The sequence below is a fragment of the Apium graveolens genome, chromosome 7, assembly GCF_009905375.1.
Source record: "Apium graveolens cultivar Ventura chromosome 7, ASM990537v1, whole genome shotgun sequence".
NCBI lineage: Eukaryota > Viridiplantae > Streptophyta > Magnoliopsida > Apiales > Apiaceae > Apium > Apium graveolens.
Genome location: NC_133653.1, coordinates 206,617,374 through 206,633,253, shown reverse-complemented (window position 1 = coordinate 206,633,253; position 15,880 = coordinate 206,617,374). Strand labels below are relative to the sequence as shown.

Below are 15,880 nucleotides of genomic sequence, written 5' to 3'. Positions count from 1 at the left end.
TATACATACACGAATTCGAATACGAAAAGAAAGAATACAAGAAAGATATCCGTACCTCGAGATCTTAGTAACCGAGAATGCTAATAACGATTTCAGAACCACAAATCACAAGAACCCCAATTCCACAAACGCCAAATTCAAAACCCTCCAAAAAGTTCTTGATGTTCATCTCTATCTCCATATATATTCTCTTTCTCTTTCTCTCTCCCTCTCTCCTCTTTTCTCCGATACACAAACCCTTATTTTTTTAGCAAACCCTAACTCTTCCTTCTTTCTCCCTTTTTTTTATTAAAACCCTCACTCTTTTTTAATAAAGCCATACTATTTTTTTAAAACTAATACTCTTAAAATAATATTCTGATTATAAATATAAAAATAAATTTACACAAACTAATTTAATTACAACACATTGACATTAATAAATAATTAAATCAAATAATCTAACTAAAAATAATTATAAAATATCGGGATGTTACACTGAATGCTTTCATTGTGATATAGCCTAAATATACAGGACAACTACAATCATATGATTAAAGAATTACTCGTCTTGCTTGGAGAACTAGATTAATATAGATTTAAGATATACTTTTTTTTAAAAATATAGATGTCTTCCTATATAAGAGGGGTAGTATATACATCATCTTAAGATCAATTAAATTTAGTAATCCTTTTTGAATTGATTAACGGAAATGAACTGGATATCTGAAGAAAAACTGCATGTTTTAGAAAGGTGAATGAAACTTGGCAATGCAGACTTTCCGGCTCTACAATCTTCTGTGCATATGGTTAGAAGTTGACAAGATCTGCATAGCTATGATTGTATAATCTATGTTAAAGCAGTTACTGTTGACTTTGATTACTTAGTGCTGTTGTTTTCAACTAGACAACCAGGGTTGAATCTAGAAACCTTGAGGGATGAAGGTAAGTAGTTGCCTGTGAAATGGTAATACATCTGCTGGACAGTGGACACTATCCTTTTGAACACTGATCTTCCGTGTGCGATTGTGCTAGGTCAAGCTCACACTCCTCCTATACAAAGATTCGTAATAAAATTGCTTGCTACGAAATGATTTTTACACTACTGGTTATTTGAGTTTTTAAACTACTACCTTATAACTTATTTCATATTTTATTTTCTAAAAATGATTGTTAACACTTAACAGCAGTAGAGACCATTTTTACTAGAACTTGATTGCCAATTGAAAGATAAAAATGGTGATCACCAACTGTACTTGTACATATTTGTGGAAATTACACACTTACAATATATGAATAATTGTCACCATGATTCCCAGCAGACAATTGAAACAGAGGTTCGAATATGTATTACACAATTACATAGCATTACTAAGAATGAAAAATCATCATTCGGTTTCAAGATTAAGATCAACATCCATTCACTTCTCATTTGTTGAAGATTCTTCTTCAGTACCTGAAAATTAACTGAAGAAGTTATTTGTAGCAATAGAATCCCTGCAAAAAGTTACTAGATTAGGCGTGTCATAGTTATGCTTTTTGTTAACAAGTTGTATACAAATGAATTGTTCAAATTGTTCTCTTGATGTTTTATCGTGGTTTGTACTATAATTGAGTAGATACTGAAAAAGAAATTAATATAACAAGACCTGTGGACTGTGGTACAATTTGATTTCGTGTTTACCTTAGTGGTCAAGATATTATCTGCAAGCTTGAACAGTTCCTGCATGGACAAACGTTGGTGAAGTACGTCTTGGATGGGTTTCGTACTTGGGTGTTGGCAAGACCTTCTCAAAAGCTTCAACAAGCAATGAAACTTTTCTTTTACGTGCTGGGGCGAGGTTGGTGACTGCTTGGCGTAGTGCATAATCTACCATCCATTCCTCAGCATTTTTCCTTTCATCGATCATCTGATGTCTGAGATCAACTTTTTCTGCCTCAAGATCAGGCTCTACTGGCAGGTAATTTGGTTCTCGCGGGTTAAAATCCCTAATATCCTCCAACTCTGCCACAGGCTTCCTGCTACCATAGGTCCAGCTCGATTTTTCCACTGTCTTGCTCATTTGTTCATTGAAGTCGCTACTTTCATTGGATATGTAATTCCTTTTTTGAGTATCAGTTGAGGCTGTCACTAAGAAGCTTGTTTCTGCTGCATCTGGTTCAGTTTTGTTCTCGCCTTCCCCTGCATCAGAATCTTGACTTTGATTTGGAGTTGCTCGGAGAACTGTTTCCCCTGAATGCTTTTGATCTTCAGAATATCTGCATCCTGTAAAATTGCAAGTGTCGGTATGATCTTGATTCAATTCTGGATACTCTTGATTTTCACCATCATTGATTCCATATGAAAGAATTTCATCAGCATGATTTTGGTTTGTTTTACTGTCTATACTGACATCAGTCTGCTTGCTATGATCACTGCTTATGCCCAACATATCCTGGATAGGTTCTTTAAATTCCAGCAATATATCGACAGGTTGAATTTCAACAAAGGACTTGGCTGCAAGAAGTTGTTCCTTTTCTTCCATACCATCTCTGGCATCAGCTATAAGCTGTTCTTGCTCATAGTCTTCCAATGATTCGGATGCTTGAATTTCATCGAACAACTCAGTAACAATAACTTCTTTTCCCTCCATTCCATCTCTCGCATCAACAATAGAGATCTTCTGGTCATGGTCTTCCTGGTCTGCTTCTTCATTTTTAGTCTTTTCCAAAAAGCTTTCATCCGAAACAACATTACTAAATCTACTTTCAGTTGTAAAAACAAACTCAAAGACCTCCATGCTGTTTTGAATGTTGTTGTGACCATCATGTGTTTCATCCTGATCTTCTTCCATGAAATCCTGTACAGAATTGCAATCTTGATTCTGCAGCAACCAACATAAATACTGTTCTTGAGAAGTCTCTTCCTCCTGATGGTCGAAAAGAACTTCTTCTACGTTGCTTGAACTTTTTATTGCATCAGGTCCTAGTTGAAAATTCATTCTTTGTTTGTCGTCACTTACTTCTGGAACTTGTTGGTTCTCTACAGCTGTTGCCTGAAACTCTTCAATGTGATGTGAGGATGTGATTTTTTCCACCAGAGTCTCAACTGATTCACCGTGTCCATCTTCTTGACCTTGGCTGGTTGAATCCTCTACTTCATCACTAGTGGAATAGTTCGTACCCTGAATTTGTTCATTGTAAGCCAAGCAACATTCATCGAAGAACATATTTTGATACAAACCATCCAAATCAGAATCGCCATCAACAGACCATGCGCCAGAGCTAACACTTTTTTCATCATAGGAACCTACCCGGACTTCATCCACTACCATGTCTTTATAGATATTGTTAACATCATTAACCGGATTTGATATTGGTTCAAACTCTAATCCATTGTAGATATCAGTATTTTTTTCCTTGAGAATTGGCACATTGGAAAGATTTGGTTGACAGTGAGTCGCTGCTTCCCACTCCATATCAGAAGCATCGGCATCTGATTGTCCCTGCTGACTATTTTGCTGGCTTTCTTCATCTGATTGGCTCTGTATGCTCAACCATCCAAGTCTTGCATTTTCTTGAGCTGTGGGAAGTGGATGGATATCTGCACTTGCTTCGCCGTTCTGATTAAAAATCATGTTATTATCCAGTGTTGCTGCAATTTTTCCACAGCTTTGATCTGGATTTTCCTCAAAATCAATGACAGAGCATGGTTCTTTAACTGAAAGGCTCTCCTCTATTTTCCCCTCAGGAGTATCATCCCTGTCGTTGTTGTAGATTTCAACAGCGAGATCTGTTTGCTTCTCGTGCCTTTTTTTAGTTGGAGGTATCTTGGCTAGAATTACTTGCTTGGCCTCGATCTTTATATTTTGCTCTTGCGATGACTTGGCTCTACGAGGAGATAGACAGGATGACTTGGCTCTACGAGGGGATAGACAGAATGACTTAGCTCTACGAGGAGATAGACAAGATGACTTAGCTCTACGAGGGGAAAGACAGGATGACTTAGCTCTACGAGGGGATAGACAGCCAAGCTTCATAATCTTCTGGGCCTTTAACGCACGCCTCTTTGCAGCCAAGAAGCTCTTTAACGGGGGTACAGGAGCATGATGATGACCATTAAGAGAACAATATGTGTATGGGCAAACCTTCATAGCTGAAGTTCCTTCAGATTCTGTTGCCCCGGCGCTAAGTTCGAGGTACGTTGGAAATTTCGAGTCTTTTAAAGTTGAAGAACATGTTGGTTTTTGAACATCAAGTTCTTCACAAAAGGCAATAGGGGAGTATTTCTTTGTTGAAGCTCTTGCTGGTTTAAAACTAGTAGTCTTTGTTAAGGTCCTCACTAGTTTCAAATTAGATGTTCTAGCTAACCCTCCTACTGTTTTATTATCAGAACCTGGACTATGCCTCGAGTTGTTTGATTTCACTGGACTCATACTCCTTCTAATCATAACATTCTGAGGAGTTTGAGAACTAACCTGAGACTGCTCTTTCCGCGCATCAAAACTGCTAGTAGACTTCATGTAATTTGGTGATGCCTCTGCAGCTTTGACAGGAGATTGCCTCAGTGGGGTGACTGACCTGGTTTTGACATGATCAGAAGCTGGTGGCTTGCCAGGTTGTGGAACATCTTTATTCCTTGAAACTGATGTTGATCTCAAGCTTTCGGAATCCGAATGCTTGGTTTTTTTCATTTTTTTCTTCAAGGCAGAAGAACCTTTGTTGATCATGTTATCCTGGCTCTGAGAAGGAGATGATACCTTCTCAGATATAACATGATCAGCCTGGATACCAAGCTTGTTGACTAGCTTCCTTTGAACCATCTTCAAAGGTAAACCAACAACAGAAGCATAGCAGATGAGAATTTTAGTTAAGTTTCTTTTCTTGTATAATGGAACTAAAAAGAAAAAGAAATCTTGGAAGGCCTGAGAATCTATAATGGTGCTGTGTTTTTGTCTACAGTGGGTGGCTTTAATGTTTTTAAAATGGCAAAATCATGTCATGTTAGAATAAGGTTGAGATAAGTGTTTGATGCTGACCTGCACTAATGCGAGTTTTGGGGCCCTTTGTTTGGCAATTTTCTGGATTGGTATCTGTTAATTGAGACTATTGTGTGACAATGAAACTCAAACATATGGCATGTCTTTATATTTATTGTTCCCTTTGTATTATTAAAATAAAAACTACTACACTTGATAAGTTCATATTGTATGAAATTGAAAGCAGCCTTGGTTGCTATTTGACTAGTTTCTTATTTCTATGTATGCAAAGCATTATTTTGATGAAGGGCTAGTAGTTTTGGGTATTCTGTATATATTCTGCATGGTTTATAGTTGCAATTTTATTGACCTTTTTGCATGCTCTTCCTCCCTGTATCCTGGAGTATAATTTAAAGTGTAAGCAATAAAATTTGACAATTTTCTATTGGTTATTTATATAAATTTTATTTTTAACATATTCATGAAAATGATTTTTCCAAAAATAATTTTATTTTCATTTTAGTAAGAAAATAATATAATCATTGTCCTTAAGTTAGAATTAGTTTATTTTTTTAGGGCAAGTTAAAATTAGTTATTCTTGCAACACCAACCTGCACAAATTTATCTAGCTGAATGGTGCAGTGAAGTATGTCTGAGAGTAAAATTCTATAAAGACCATGTTTTTGTTGAAAACCACAAAGATCACTTATGTTCTGTAACTAAAATCTTGCATAAAAATATTATAAAATGTAATATTTTGTGAATTATGTTCTACAAAAATCATTATTTTATTCAAAATCTTAAATATCACACATGTACTCCATGTAGAACATTACAAAATGTTTATGGGAATTTGCCAAATATACCAACTTTTGGATATTTATTTGGAACTCTACTACCTTACTTAAAATCTTGCAAATTTAGAATCTTTTTAAACATACAAACAATTAAATTGCAAAAATACCATCTCCTTTTTATCATCCTCATCTTCCTCCACCACAAACCCTGACCCAAAATTCACATCAAAATTAACATAATCCTCTCACAAATCAATCAATTTCTTCTCGAAACCGCGACGAATCACATTACTAACATGATCAAAGTAATAGCCACTAACTAAATCCCTAGCTTTCGAAACCTTATTACTCTCATTTTCTAATTCAACTTCGGGGTGAATCTCGTCCTCCTCGTTAGATCTTTGATGGATCGAAGTCGACGTCATCGAGCTCGTCAATGCGATCATCGGATCCGGCGACGGTTTTGAGGTCGTCTGGATCAGCGGCGTCGAGGAGTGGATCGGAGAATGAAACGGCGTCGTTTGATTGGAGGAGAGGGTTAGTGGGATGGTCAGAGGTGAGGCGGCTGTGGAGGAGAGAGATTGAGAGGAGGAGGAGATTCACGAGCTCAAACTATAATTAAAACATACTTTATGAATTAGATATGTATAATTTAGTAAAACTATATATCTAATTAGCAATTATAGTATTTTAAATTTGAAATTGCTTTGGTTGTATTTGTGGTTGCTGGCCCCGTAGGGAAATTGTAACATGTGGATATGGTGTTCGTGACGTTGGGTATAGAGGTGGGTATCATGAATGTGGTAGTGGTGGTGACAGCTATGGAGATGGGTGTTTTAAGTTGCAGATTGCTTTGGTTGCATTTGTGGTTGCTCATCCTGTAGGGGCACTGCAACCTGTTATACAACTACTCATGTAAGATTTAATAGTGATTGCTTTTGATTGAAATATAGTTACAGAAGTTACAAACCGTATTATTAATTTTGATTGCATTCAGTTACATATGGATGCATCCAATTATATGTAGATGCAACTGCCCCTGCGGGGTCAATATAAAAAAGTTGTACAGCATATTAGGTAACTTAAATTGTTCTAAGAAGTGGTCATAATGGATAGTGTACACTCTGCAATGGAGAAAGTTGGTGGCAAGTCCTTGGATATTGTGGTTTCTAATTTATTGTTTTAGTTGTTTTTTAGGTTGCAATGTTTGGCCCTGCAGGGGTATTTATTTTTCTGCCTTCAACCAGTTGCAACTTATTATGCAAATAAATATAATTTTCAAAAGATTTTTTCAAAATTGCATTTCTGGTTGCATATATGGTTGCTAGCAGTTGCATATGCAACCACCGTATTTTTGCAAATTTTTTTTGGAACATAATATTTTTGCAATTTGTTTTAAAAAATGACAGTATTTTTACAAAAATTCTTTTAAACTTGGTTATTTATGAAAAAAGCCCAATGTTTTATTTTATGAAACATGTTTAGTTTGCAGAACATTTGTTGAAATTGCAGAATATACACATTATATATATTAAACTTAAATGATCTTCAATAATTTTAATAAATTAGTGATATTTGTAAATATACTTCATAAAATAATATATTTTATTGTGTTTTAATTGCAGAACATAGGTGATCTACGTGGTCTCCAATAAAACGTGTTCTCCATAGAACTTGACTCGTATGTTTCATAAAAAAGTTGGAGTAATAATACTCCTTTCGTCCTAGAACATTTAGACACAAAGGATTTGGCATAGTTCCATAATTAATTTTAAATTTTTTACTTATTTAATAAAATTTAAATATTTAATATTTATTTAAAGAGAACTTTTAAAATAATTTATTTAATAATAACTATACTACCTTAAAACAGGTATCTATCCCTCCTTCAAAATGTTAAATGTTAAGAATGGAAGGAGTATGATTTATTTGTGATGATGATGTTGAGATTTCGTTTAACAATAAACTAAATTAAACAAAATGGGATTTTTAGTAGAATAAAATAAATGAAATGAAAATGAAACTGATTTGAGTGTCACGTGGTTGAATGAAATTAAAAGCGTACATAAATGTTGAAACCTCAAACTTGAATGGGAAATAAAGAGATAAATTCCATGAACATATACACTATACGCATGTGTGTGCATATATATCCTTTTCCGGGTTCTCGTAAAAGGATTGTGAAAAAACAAAGAGTTGAAATTTTGATTTTAGATGCTTTTTGGCAAGCAAAAATAAGTGGAGATTGGGGCGGTTGAAAAAGTAGGATACGGTGGGTGGGCGGCATAAAATGGGGCTTCTGGTGGGCCCTTTTGGAGCGGAAGGTGACTTGTGTTTGTCAAGACGCTCCTCTGCTTTCACGATTCCCAATGTATTTTTCTTCGAAAGTAGAAATTGTAAAATCGATCGAGTAATACTCCCTTTGTCTCATTCAAACTTATATATTTTTTTTATATCCCATTCAATTTTAAATATTTCAAATTTATCAAAAAAATAAGAATTTAATAATATAAAAGTCAATAATATCCATTACTTTCTCCCACTACACACACTTTATTTATTAAATATAGAATAGTCACACCACTTTACCCAACTTTATATTTTTTCTCACTAAATTACACTTTTTCTTTCTCTCTCATCCCACTACCTTACCAAAACTAATATTATTTTAATGAACCCAAACTATTTGTATAAAAATGGTTGAGACGTAGGGAGTAACTATTTATATAGTTCCACAAATTACTAGTTAATAACTAGGGACTTTTTCCCGCCCTACGCAAACTTATTATCCGATAATTTTTACACGTAAATTGTTATATAAATGAAATCAATTGATATATCGTATACTGAAATGTTGAATTCTTAATTATATTAACGAACATAACAAATATATTAAACATGGAACAAAAAACATAATCGTCAATTTCAAAAAAACTAAGGAACCTATTGCTTGATTAAAAAATTTCAAATCAATGTGAGGATTATTCGGAATTTTAAAAGAAAAGTACAGGAATCTATTGTTTCATTAAATTCTAAAATTAATGCGAGGATTATCTTCGGCACTAAGATTTCTGCGTTAAGCAAATGACGATTATAAGAACTCCAATATTGTATAATGTCAATGCCTAAACTATACCGTTATGACAAAAAAAATGTTGATGATCAAGTTGAGGTTTAATAAAGTGATACTGTAATAAGGAGTTGACTAATGAAAAGATATAATATGAAGGTTAAACTATCATGAATTAGTGCTTAAAGGAATGGTCAATATAATCAAAGAGAGACCGTTTCATCAGCAAAAACTCAAGAAAGTTAGGTCGGTACAAATATCAGTCCAATACTCAGACTTACATGATTTTGATAAGGATATATCAGAAGAGTGTATCTGTGACGGCCTCAACCCCGGGGTCAGGGGCTGACGTCACCAAAAAAATATGATAAACTATAACATAAACTACTAAATAAACTTTATTATAACATACGACCCCAAACCAGGAGCCGAGGCAGGTTCAAGTATTATTTAGGTTACAACACAACACTAACTTATTCAAAATCAGACACCAGACCTCAGGGTCTGATACAAACTACCTTGGAGGAGCCGGGACCGGAGGCTGACACTCTACGCTGACCTGGTCTTCTAGACATCTGCAATAAATACAAAACAAGCTGCAAGGGTGAGCAATCCATTTGCTCAACAATACCTCTATATGAATAACCAATAAACAAGATGTATATATAAAAAAAAGCAGTATAGGAACAGATATCAAACTCGTTTACGAAAAATCCGTAAAACAGGTATAAACTGGATATCAAAACTAGCATGCTCTGCAAAATAATATCATCTGTAGTGTGCTGTGTCAAAATACCAGAGTTCAAGTTTAGCATGCTATTTCCTTTCCAAAACTACTGTCCATTGCTGGACCCATAAATCATTTGTCCCGTTACAGGGACCATAAACTATTTGTTCCGTTACGGGAACCACTAAACCAAAGTCAGATATAAACGTGGATGAATTCTAGGGACAGCTGATCAGTCTATCCCATCACAAATTTTGTTCCGGAATTCAGAGACTAGTTAGGTCTCTGTCATGCTGGACTAAGCGGCCTACCAGTGCGCGCATCCCACTTAGCCTCTTACGCAACCATGCTGGGCCGTTACCAAATAACGGGCCTCTTACGCCACTGATCATCCAATATCTGATTCATTTTTATCCAGTTTCCAAAATTATATTCACCTATCTCTTTTTAAACGATTACAGCATACATTCTAAAAATCCCTTTTTAATTTTAATCACAATTTAGAGATAGGCATTTTCAGAAGTTACTTTTACCCCAAAACCTCGTTTAGTAAAACATATTTAAATACGGGGAATACGTAACTTAAAATGTTCTGTTCCAGTACATAATTTAAATCAACAACTATTCATATATACTGAACTGTAAAAGATTAGTTCAGGGGTACTTGCCTTGCGAAGCTTTGCACTAACTCTGGCCTAACTCTAATTGACTTCAACTACTGGGTCCTTCGACTCGAACCTACGAAATCGAAACAACCTAGGTTAAACGACTGATTATGCTTGACTTTTCCTCACTAACTAATTACCCAACGATATAATTCTCGACCCGTAAGCATATTAATAATAATAATAATATATACGCAATAATAGTGCACATAACAATCAGGGGCCAATTTGTATTAAACAAGATATATATACTCGATTCGTAATTTAAGGTAATTTTTAGAAAAAATTTGGACAGCGACTCCTCTGTTTATAGGCCTACCCGTCGAAACATCAATCGACGTCAAATCCCAACAAAATCAATTCGAATCGTCACATAACTAAATTTTTAGTCCCGAAAATAATTTATACAAAATTTATTTATTAAAATATTTAGGACTCAGAACAGGGTTATCACCATCCACCACGCGCTCGTAAAAATTTATCGCGCGCGACGACAAAATTTATTGGTGCCCGAAAATATACGGGTGTCTGAATAAATTTCACCGATTCTTTAAAAATCATTTTCCGCACCAATTGAATTTAATATCATGAAATCACTCAACGAAAATTCTGCAGACAATCAAAATTTACAAATCAGTAACCGAACAATAGGATCCAAAGATACAATCAAACCAACACATCACAACACTGCCCAATCACGCGCACACACCACCGCACACGCCACATACACACACGCAAACACTGTGCACACACACACTCACACACACACATAAATACACACATACACATACAAATAAAGCTGTATATATATATAAGGACGAACACAAACGGAACCCACCGGAAACCGAAGGCGGAGGCCGTAATCCGCAGAACCACGGTGGAAGAAAAGGAAAACGAAGAAGGGGAGGAAAGAGGGAAGAAAGAGAGGTGGAAAGAGAGTATTACAGAGAGAGAGAGGAAAAGATTTGAGAGAGAGTCGAAGAGATTCCGAGAGAGAGATGAATGGGGTCAAGAACAGGGGAAGGGGGGGTTTTCTTTCTTTTTTTTATTTGATTAAACCAACTGCAGCCACGTATCAACAAGAGAAGCAATAATTTGACACGTGTCCCTGGCCCAGCTTTTGCAAGTATTTGGTTCGTTCCCGAATAGAATAATGTACCAGCTGTGTGCTAAAATATATCGAAAAATTTACAAAATTTATACCAGAATTCTCGAAATATTCGGAAGTTAATAAAAATAAAATTTTCATAATTTTTAAAGCACTTTACAAACACAACTTATACCCGCATTAAATGAAATAACGAAACAACACGCGAGTAAAATTAATCTCGAAAATTACCAAAATAATTTTAAAATTCTCAGAATATTGTAAACATAATAAAATATGAGTTTCATAATTTTTGAAGAATCCAAGAATTAAATATGGATTTTACAGTTTAAATGAATTCAGAAAATCATTTAAGAATAAATAATTGGCAAAATATTGATTTGAAAATTTTGTAAAATCCCAAAAATAATTAGTAAAATTATAAAATCATAAAAACAATTTTGGAGACAACCCAAATAATTTTGAAAATAGGATTGTCATAAAATCACTTTTTAGAAGCGAAACCAAAAATAAGGTGGTGCAACAATTAATCATAAGAACACATCACATAATCCAGCAAACACATATAAACAATAATAAATAAAACACAGAGACCATAAATAATATAAACTTCTTTATTAATTATCTACGCAATAATTACATATTTAAATATTACAGAAATATACGAGTCGTTATATCCTTCCCCCCTTAAAAAGATTTTGTCCTCAGAATCTTAACTAATTAAATAAGTGAGGATATTTATCAAGCAGATCTGATTCTAGTTCCCAGGTAGACTCTTCTACCCTAGGGTTTCTCCAAAGTACTTTAACTATAGGGATAGATTTACTCCTAAGTACACGCTCCTTACTGTCTAATATCTGGATTGGCTGCTCCACATAGGATAAATTTGATTGAAGCTCGATCGGTTTATATTCAATTACTTGATTCGAGGCAGGAATGCACAGCTTCAACATGGACACATGAAATATATTGTGGATATGCTGCCACTGCGGGGGTAGAGCTATTCCGTATGCAACTTTTCCTATTTGTTTCAAAACTTCGAATGATCCTATATATCTCGGACTCAATTTACCTTTCTGACCGAATCGAACCAATCCCTTCCATGGCAAAACTTTTAGTAATACCAATGATCCTATTTCAAAACTTATGTCATTTTGATGTAAATCTGCATTCTTTTTCTGTCTATTCTGAGCGGCTTCCAATCTTTTTCGAATTAACCCCACTGCTTCATTTGTCTACTATACTAATTCAGGCCCTAACACTTTCTTTTCTCCTACTTCATCCCAATATAGAGGTGATCTACACTTTCATCCATATAAAGCTTCGTAGGGTGGCATTCCAATGCTGGCATGGTAGCTGTTATTATAAGAAAATTCTATTAACGGTAAATGATCATCCCAATTTCCCTTGAAATCCAAAGCGCATACCCTTAACATATCTTCGATCGTCTGAATCGTTCTCTCACTTTGGCCATCAGTTTGAGGATGATAAGCGGTACTCATATTTAATTTAGTTCCTAAACACTCTTGAAACTTTGTCCAAAACCTCGAATTAAATCTTGGATCTCGCTCTGATACTATAGACACAGGTACCCCATGCTTGGCAACTATCTCATCTAAATATATTTTAACTAGCTTTTCCAGAGAATACTTTTCATTAATCGGAAGGAAATGCGTTGATTTGGTCAATCTATGAATAATCACCCAAATGGCATCATGATTCGATCTTGTCCTTGGCAAGCCCATCACGAAATCCATTGCAATTTCTTCCCACTTCCACTGTAAAATCTCTAGAGGCTGCAACAATCCACTGGGCCTTTGGTGCTCTGCTTTTACCATCTGACACACGTGACACTTACTAACCCACTCCGCAATCTCCTTCTTCATTTATGGCCACCAGAAGTGCTTCTTTAAATCTTGGTACATCTTCGTGCTACCAGGGTGAATAGAAAACCTAGAATTATGCGCTTCGTGCAATATTTCATTCTTCAGTTCTGCTACATTAGAAATCCAAATGCGAGAGGAAAACTTATATAAACCGTGGTTATCCTTCTGAGTACATAATTCTTCTCCTGTCAGATCTTCCAATTCTCGTTCCATAACTCCTTCTTGACACCTTTTAATCTTTTCCATTAACGTTGGTTGGAAAGTAATCTCGTATAGTTTTTCCCGACCTTCACCTGATACTCGAATTTCAATTTCCATCTTTTCTAAATCTCGGGCTAGTTCATCCGCAATACGGGCCATATTTAATTTCTCCTTTCTACTTAAGGCATCAGCCACCACATTGGCCTTACCTGGGTGATAATTAATCGAACATTCATAGTCCTTAATCAACTCCAACCATCTCATTTGTCTCATGTTTAAATCCTTTTGGGTGAATATATACTTTAAGCTTTTATGATCCGTATAGATATCACATTTCTCTCCATACAAGTAATGACGCCATAACTTCAAAGCAAACACTATAGCCGCCAACTCAAGATCATGAACTGGATATTTCTGCTCATGGGGCTTTAACTGCCTAGACGCATACGCAATAACCTTATCATGTTGCATTAGCACACAGATTAATCCTTTAAGAGAAGCATCACTGTAAATTACGAAATTCCCTGTTTCATCTGGTAATGCTAACACTGGTGCTGTCACTAGTCTTTTCTTTAGCTCTTGGAAGCTTTCTTCACATTTCTCCGTCCAAACAAATCTCTCATTCTTTCGGGTCAGCTTGGTCAACGGGGTTGCAATCTTGGCAAAGTCCTTCACAAATCTTCGGTAATAGCCTGCTAATCCAAGAAAACTTCTAATTTCCGTCGGGGTCTTCGGTTGCTCTCATCTGGATACCGCTTCAATCTTCGCAGGGTCTACCTTAATACCATCCTTACCAACTATATGACCTAAAAACTGGACTTCCTCCAACCAAAATTCACATTTTGAGAACTTAGCGTATAATCGTTTTTCTCTCAACCGTTGTAATGCAATCCTTAGATGTTCAGCATGGTCGTCTTTGGTCTTTGAGTAGATGAGGATGTCATCAATAAATACAATAACAAACTTATCCAGATACTCCTTATACACCCGGTTCATTAAATCCATAAAAGCCACTGGCGCATTAGTCAACCCGAATGACATCACTAGAAACTCGTAGTGGCCATACCTGGTTCGAAAGGCAGTCTTTAGTATATCTTCAGGCTTGATCTTCAACTGATGATAGCATGATCTCAAGTCAATCTTGGAAAAACAACATGCTCCCTTCAGTTGATCAAATAAATCATCAATCCTGGGTAGTGGATACTTATTCTTAATGGTTAACTTATTCAATTCTCGGTAGTCAATACACAATCTCATGCTTCCGTCCTTCTTTTTCACAAACAACACTGGCGTGCCCCACGGGGATACACTTGGTCTAATTACCCCTTTATCCAAAAGTTCCTGAAGTTGTTTAGCTAGTTCTTTCATTTCTACTGGGGCCATACGGTAAGGTGTCTTTGAAACTGGTTCTGCTCCCGGAATCAAATCAATAGAAAACTCAATCTCCCGATCTGGTGGTAATCCTGGTAACTCTTCTGGAAACACATCTGAAAATTCATTAACTACTGGAATTCCCTCCAATCCGGGTACCTTCTTCTCAGTGTCCACAACATGGGCTAAATACGCTTCACATTCTTGTCTCAATAACCTCTTTGCTTTCAATATAGAAAGAAATTTCTTGTCCTGCTTCTATCCTTGATAGACTATCCTTCTATTGTCTTCTGAATATAACAAAACTTTCTTTTTATTACAATCAATATTTGCCTTATGCTGAGACAACCAATCCATTCCTAGAATTATATCAAACTCTCCTAATTGAAAGGGTAATAAATCCACTGAAAATATATTCCCACCAATTTCTATTTGACATCTAGGACAAAACTGGTTTACTGAAACTGTATCCTGATTAGCTACCTCTATCGACAAGGGCTCATTTAGATCCTCCAACATCAAATTCATTTTACTTACACATTTTTTAGATATAAAAGACTTAGACGCTCCCGAATCAAATAAAACCTTAACAGACACATAATTTAGAGAAAGCGTACCTGCAACCACATCTGAATCTTGAGCAGTAGATCTCTTGGTCATTTTAAAGGTTCTGGCTCTTGCTGTGCTAGTTGCTGGTCCTTGAGATTCATTCCCTCCTACACTGCCTTGAGTAGCCGTCTTGCAGTTTCTGGAGATGTGCCCAACCTTACCACACTTGAAGCAGGTGACTCCGATGTTTCCTGTGTTACATTCTGACGTATAATGACCTTTTTTATCGCATTTAAAACACTGGACATCCTTCCGGCACTGACCACTATGCTTTTTACCACATAACTTACAATCCACAACTGGCCTGGTTGACTGGACTGGAGCAGAGGCAACTGAGGTGGCACCGAAATTCGTCTGAGCTATGCCTTGCCTTCTAAATCTCTTATTCCTATTCCGGCCAAACTTTCTTGGGAACTTCTGACTAGACTCCTCCTGGTATGCATTACCTATACCATCTTCAAACTTTCTCTTCCGATCACTCCTTTCCTTGGAGGCCAACTTCTGATCAC

General features: G+C 35.9%; 1 protein-coding gene across 2 annotated transcripts; it reads right to left on the bottom strand.

Moving 5' to 3' along the window:
* Positions 1 to 1,202: 1,202 nt before the first annotated feature.
* LOC141675024 (uncharacterized) lies at positions 1,203 to 4,925 on the bottom strand. Of its 2 annotated transcripts, none has more exons than XM_074481731.1 (2): positions 1,664 to 4,925; positions 1,203 to 1,476 (listed from the first exon to the last, which is right to left on the bottom strand). In XM_074481731.1, the coding sequence occupies exon 1, from the start codon at positions 4,779 to 4,781 to the stop codon at positions 1,680 to 1,682; it is 3,102 nt and encodes a 1,033-aa protein (XP_074337832.1). In that variant the 5' UTR covers positions 4,782 to 4,925; the 3' UTR covers positions 1,203 to 1,476; positions 1,664 to 1,679. The 2 variants fall into 2 exon arrangements, with proteins under 2 accessions (XP_074337832.1, XP_074337830.1); XM_074481729.1 differs by having other exon boundaries at positions 1,203 to 1,435; positions 1,664 to 4,924.
* Positions 4,926 to 15,880: the final 10,955 nt, after the last annotated feature.

What these genes read in the sequence shown, in the direction of transcription:
- LOC141675024 (XM_074481731.1), bottom strand. Translation starts at nt 4,781, where the DNA reads ATGGTTCAAAGGAAGCTAGTCAACAAGCTTGGTATCCAGGCTGATCAT.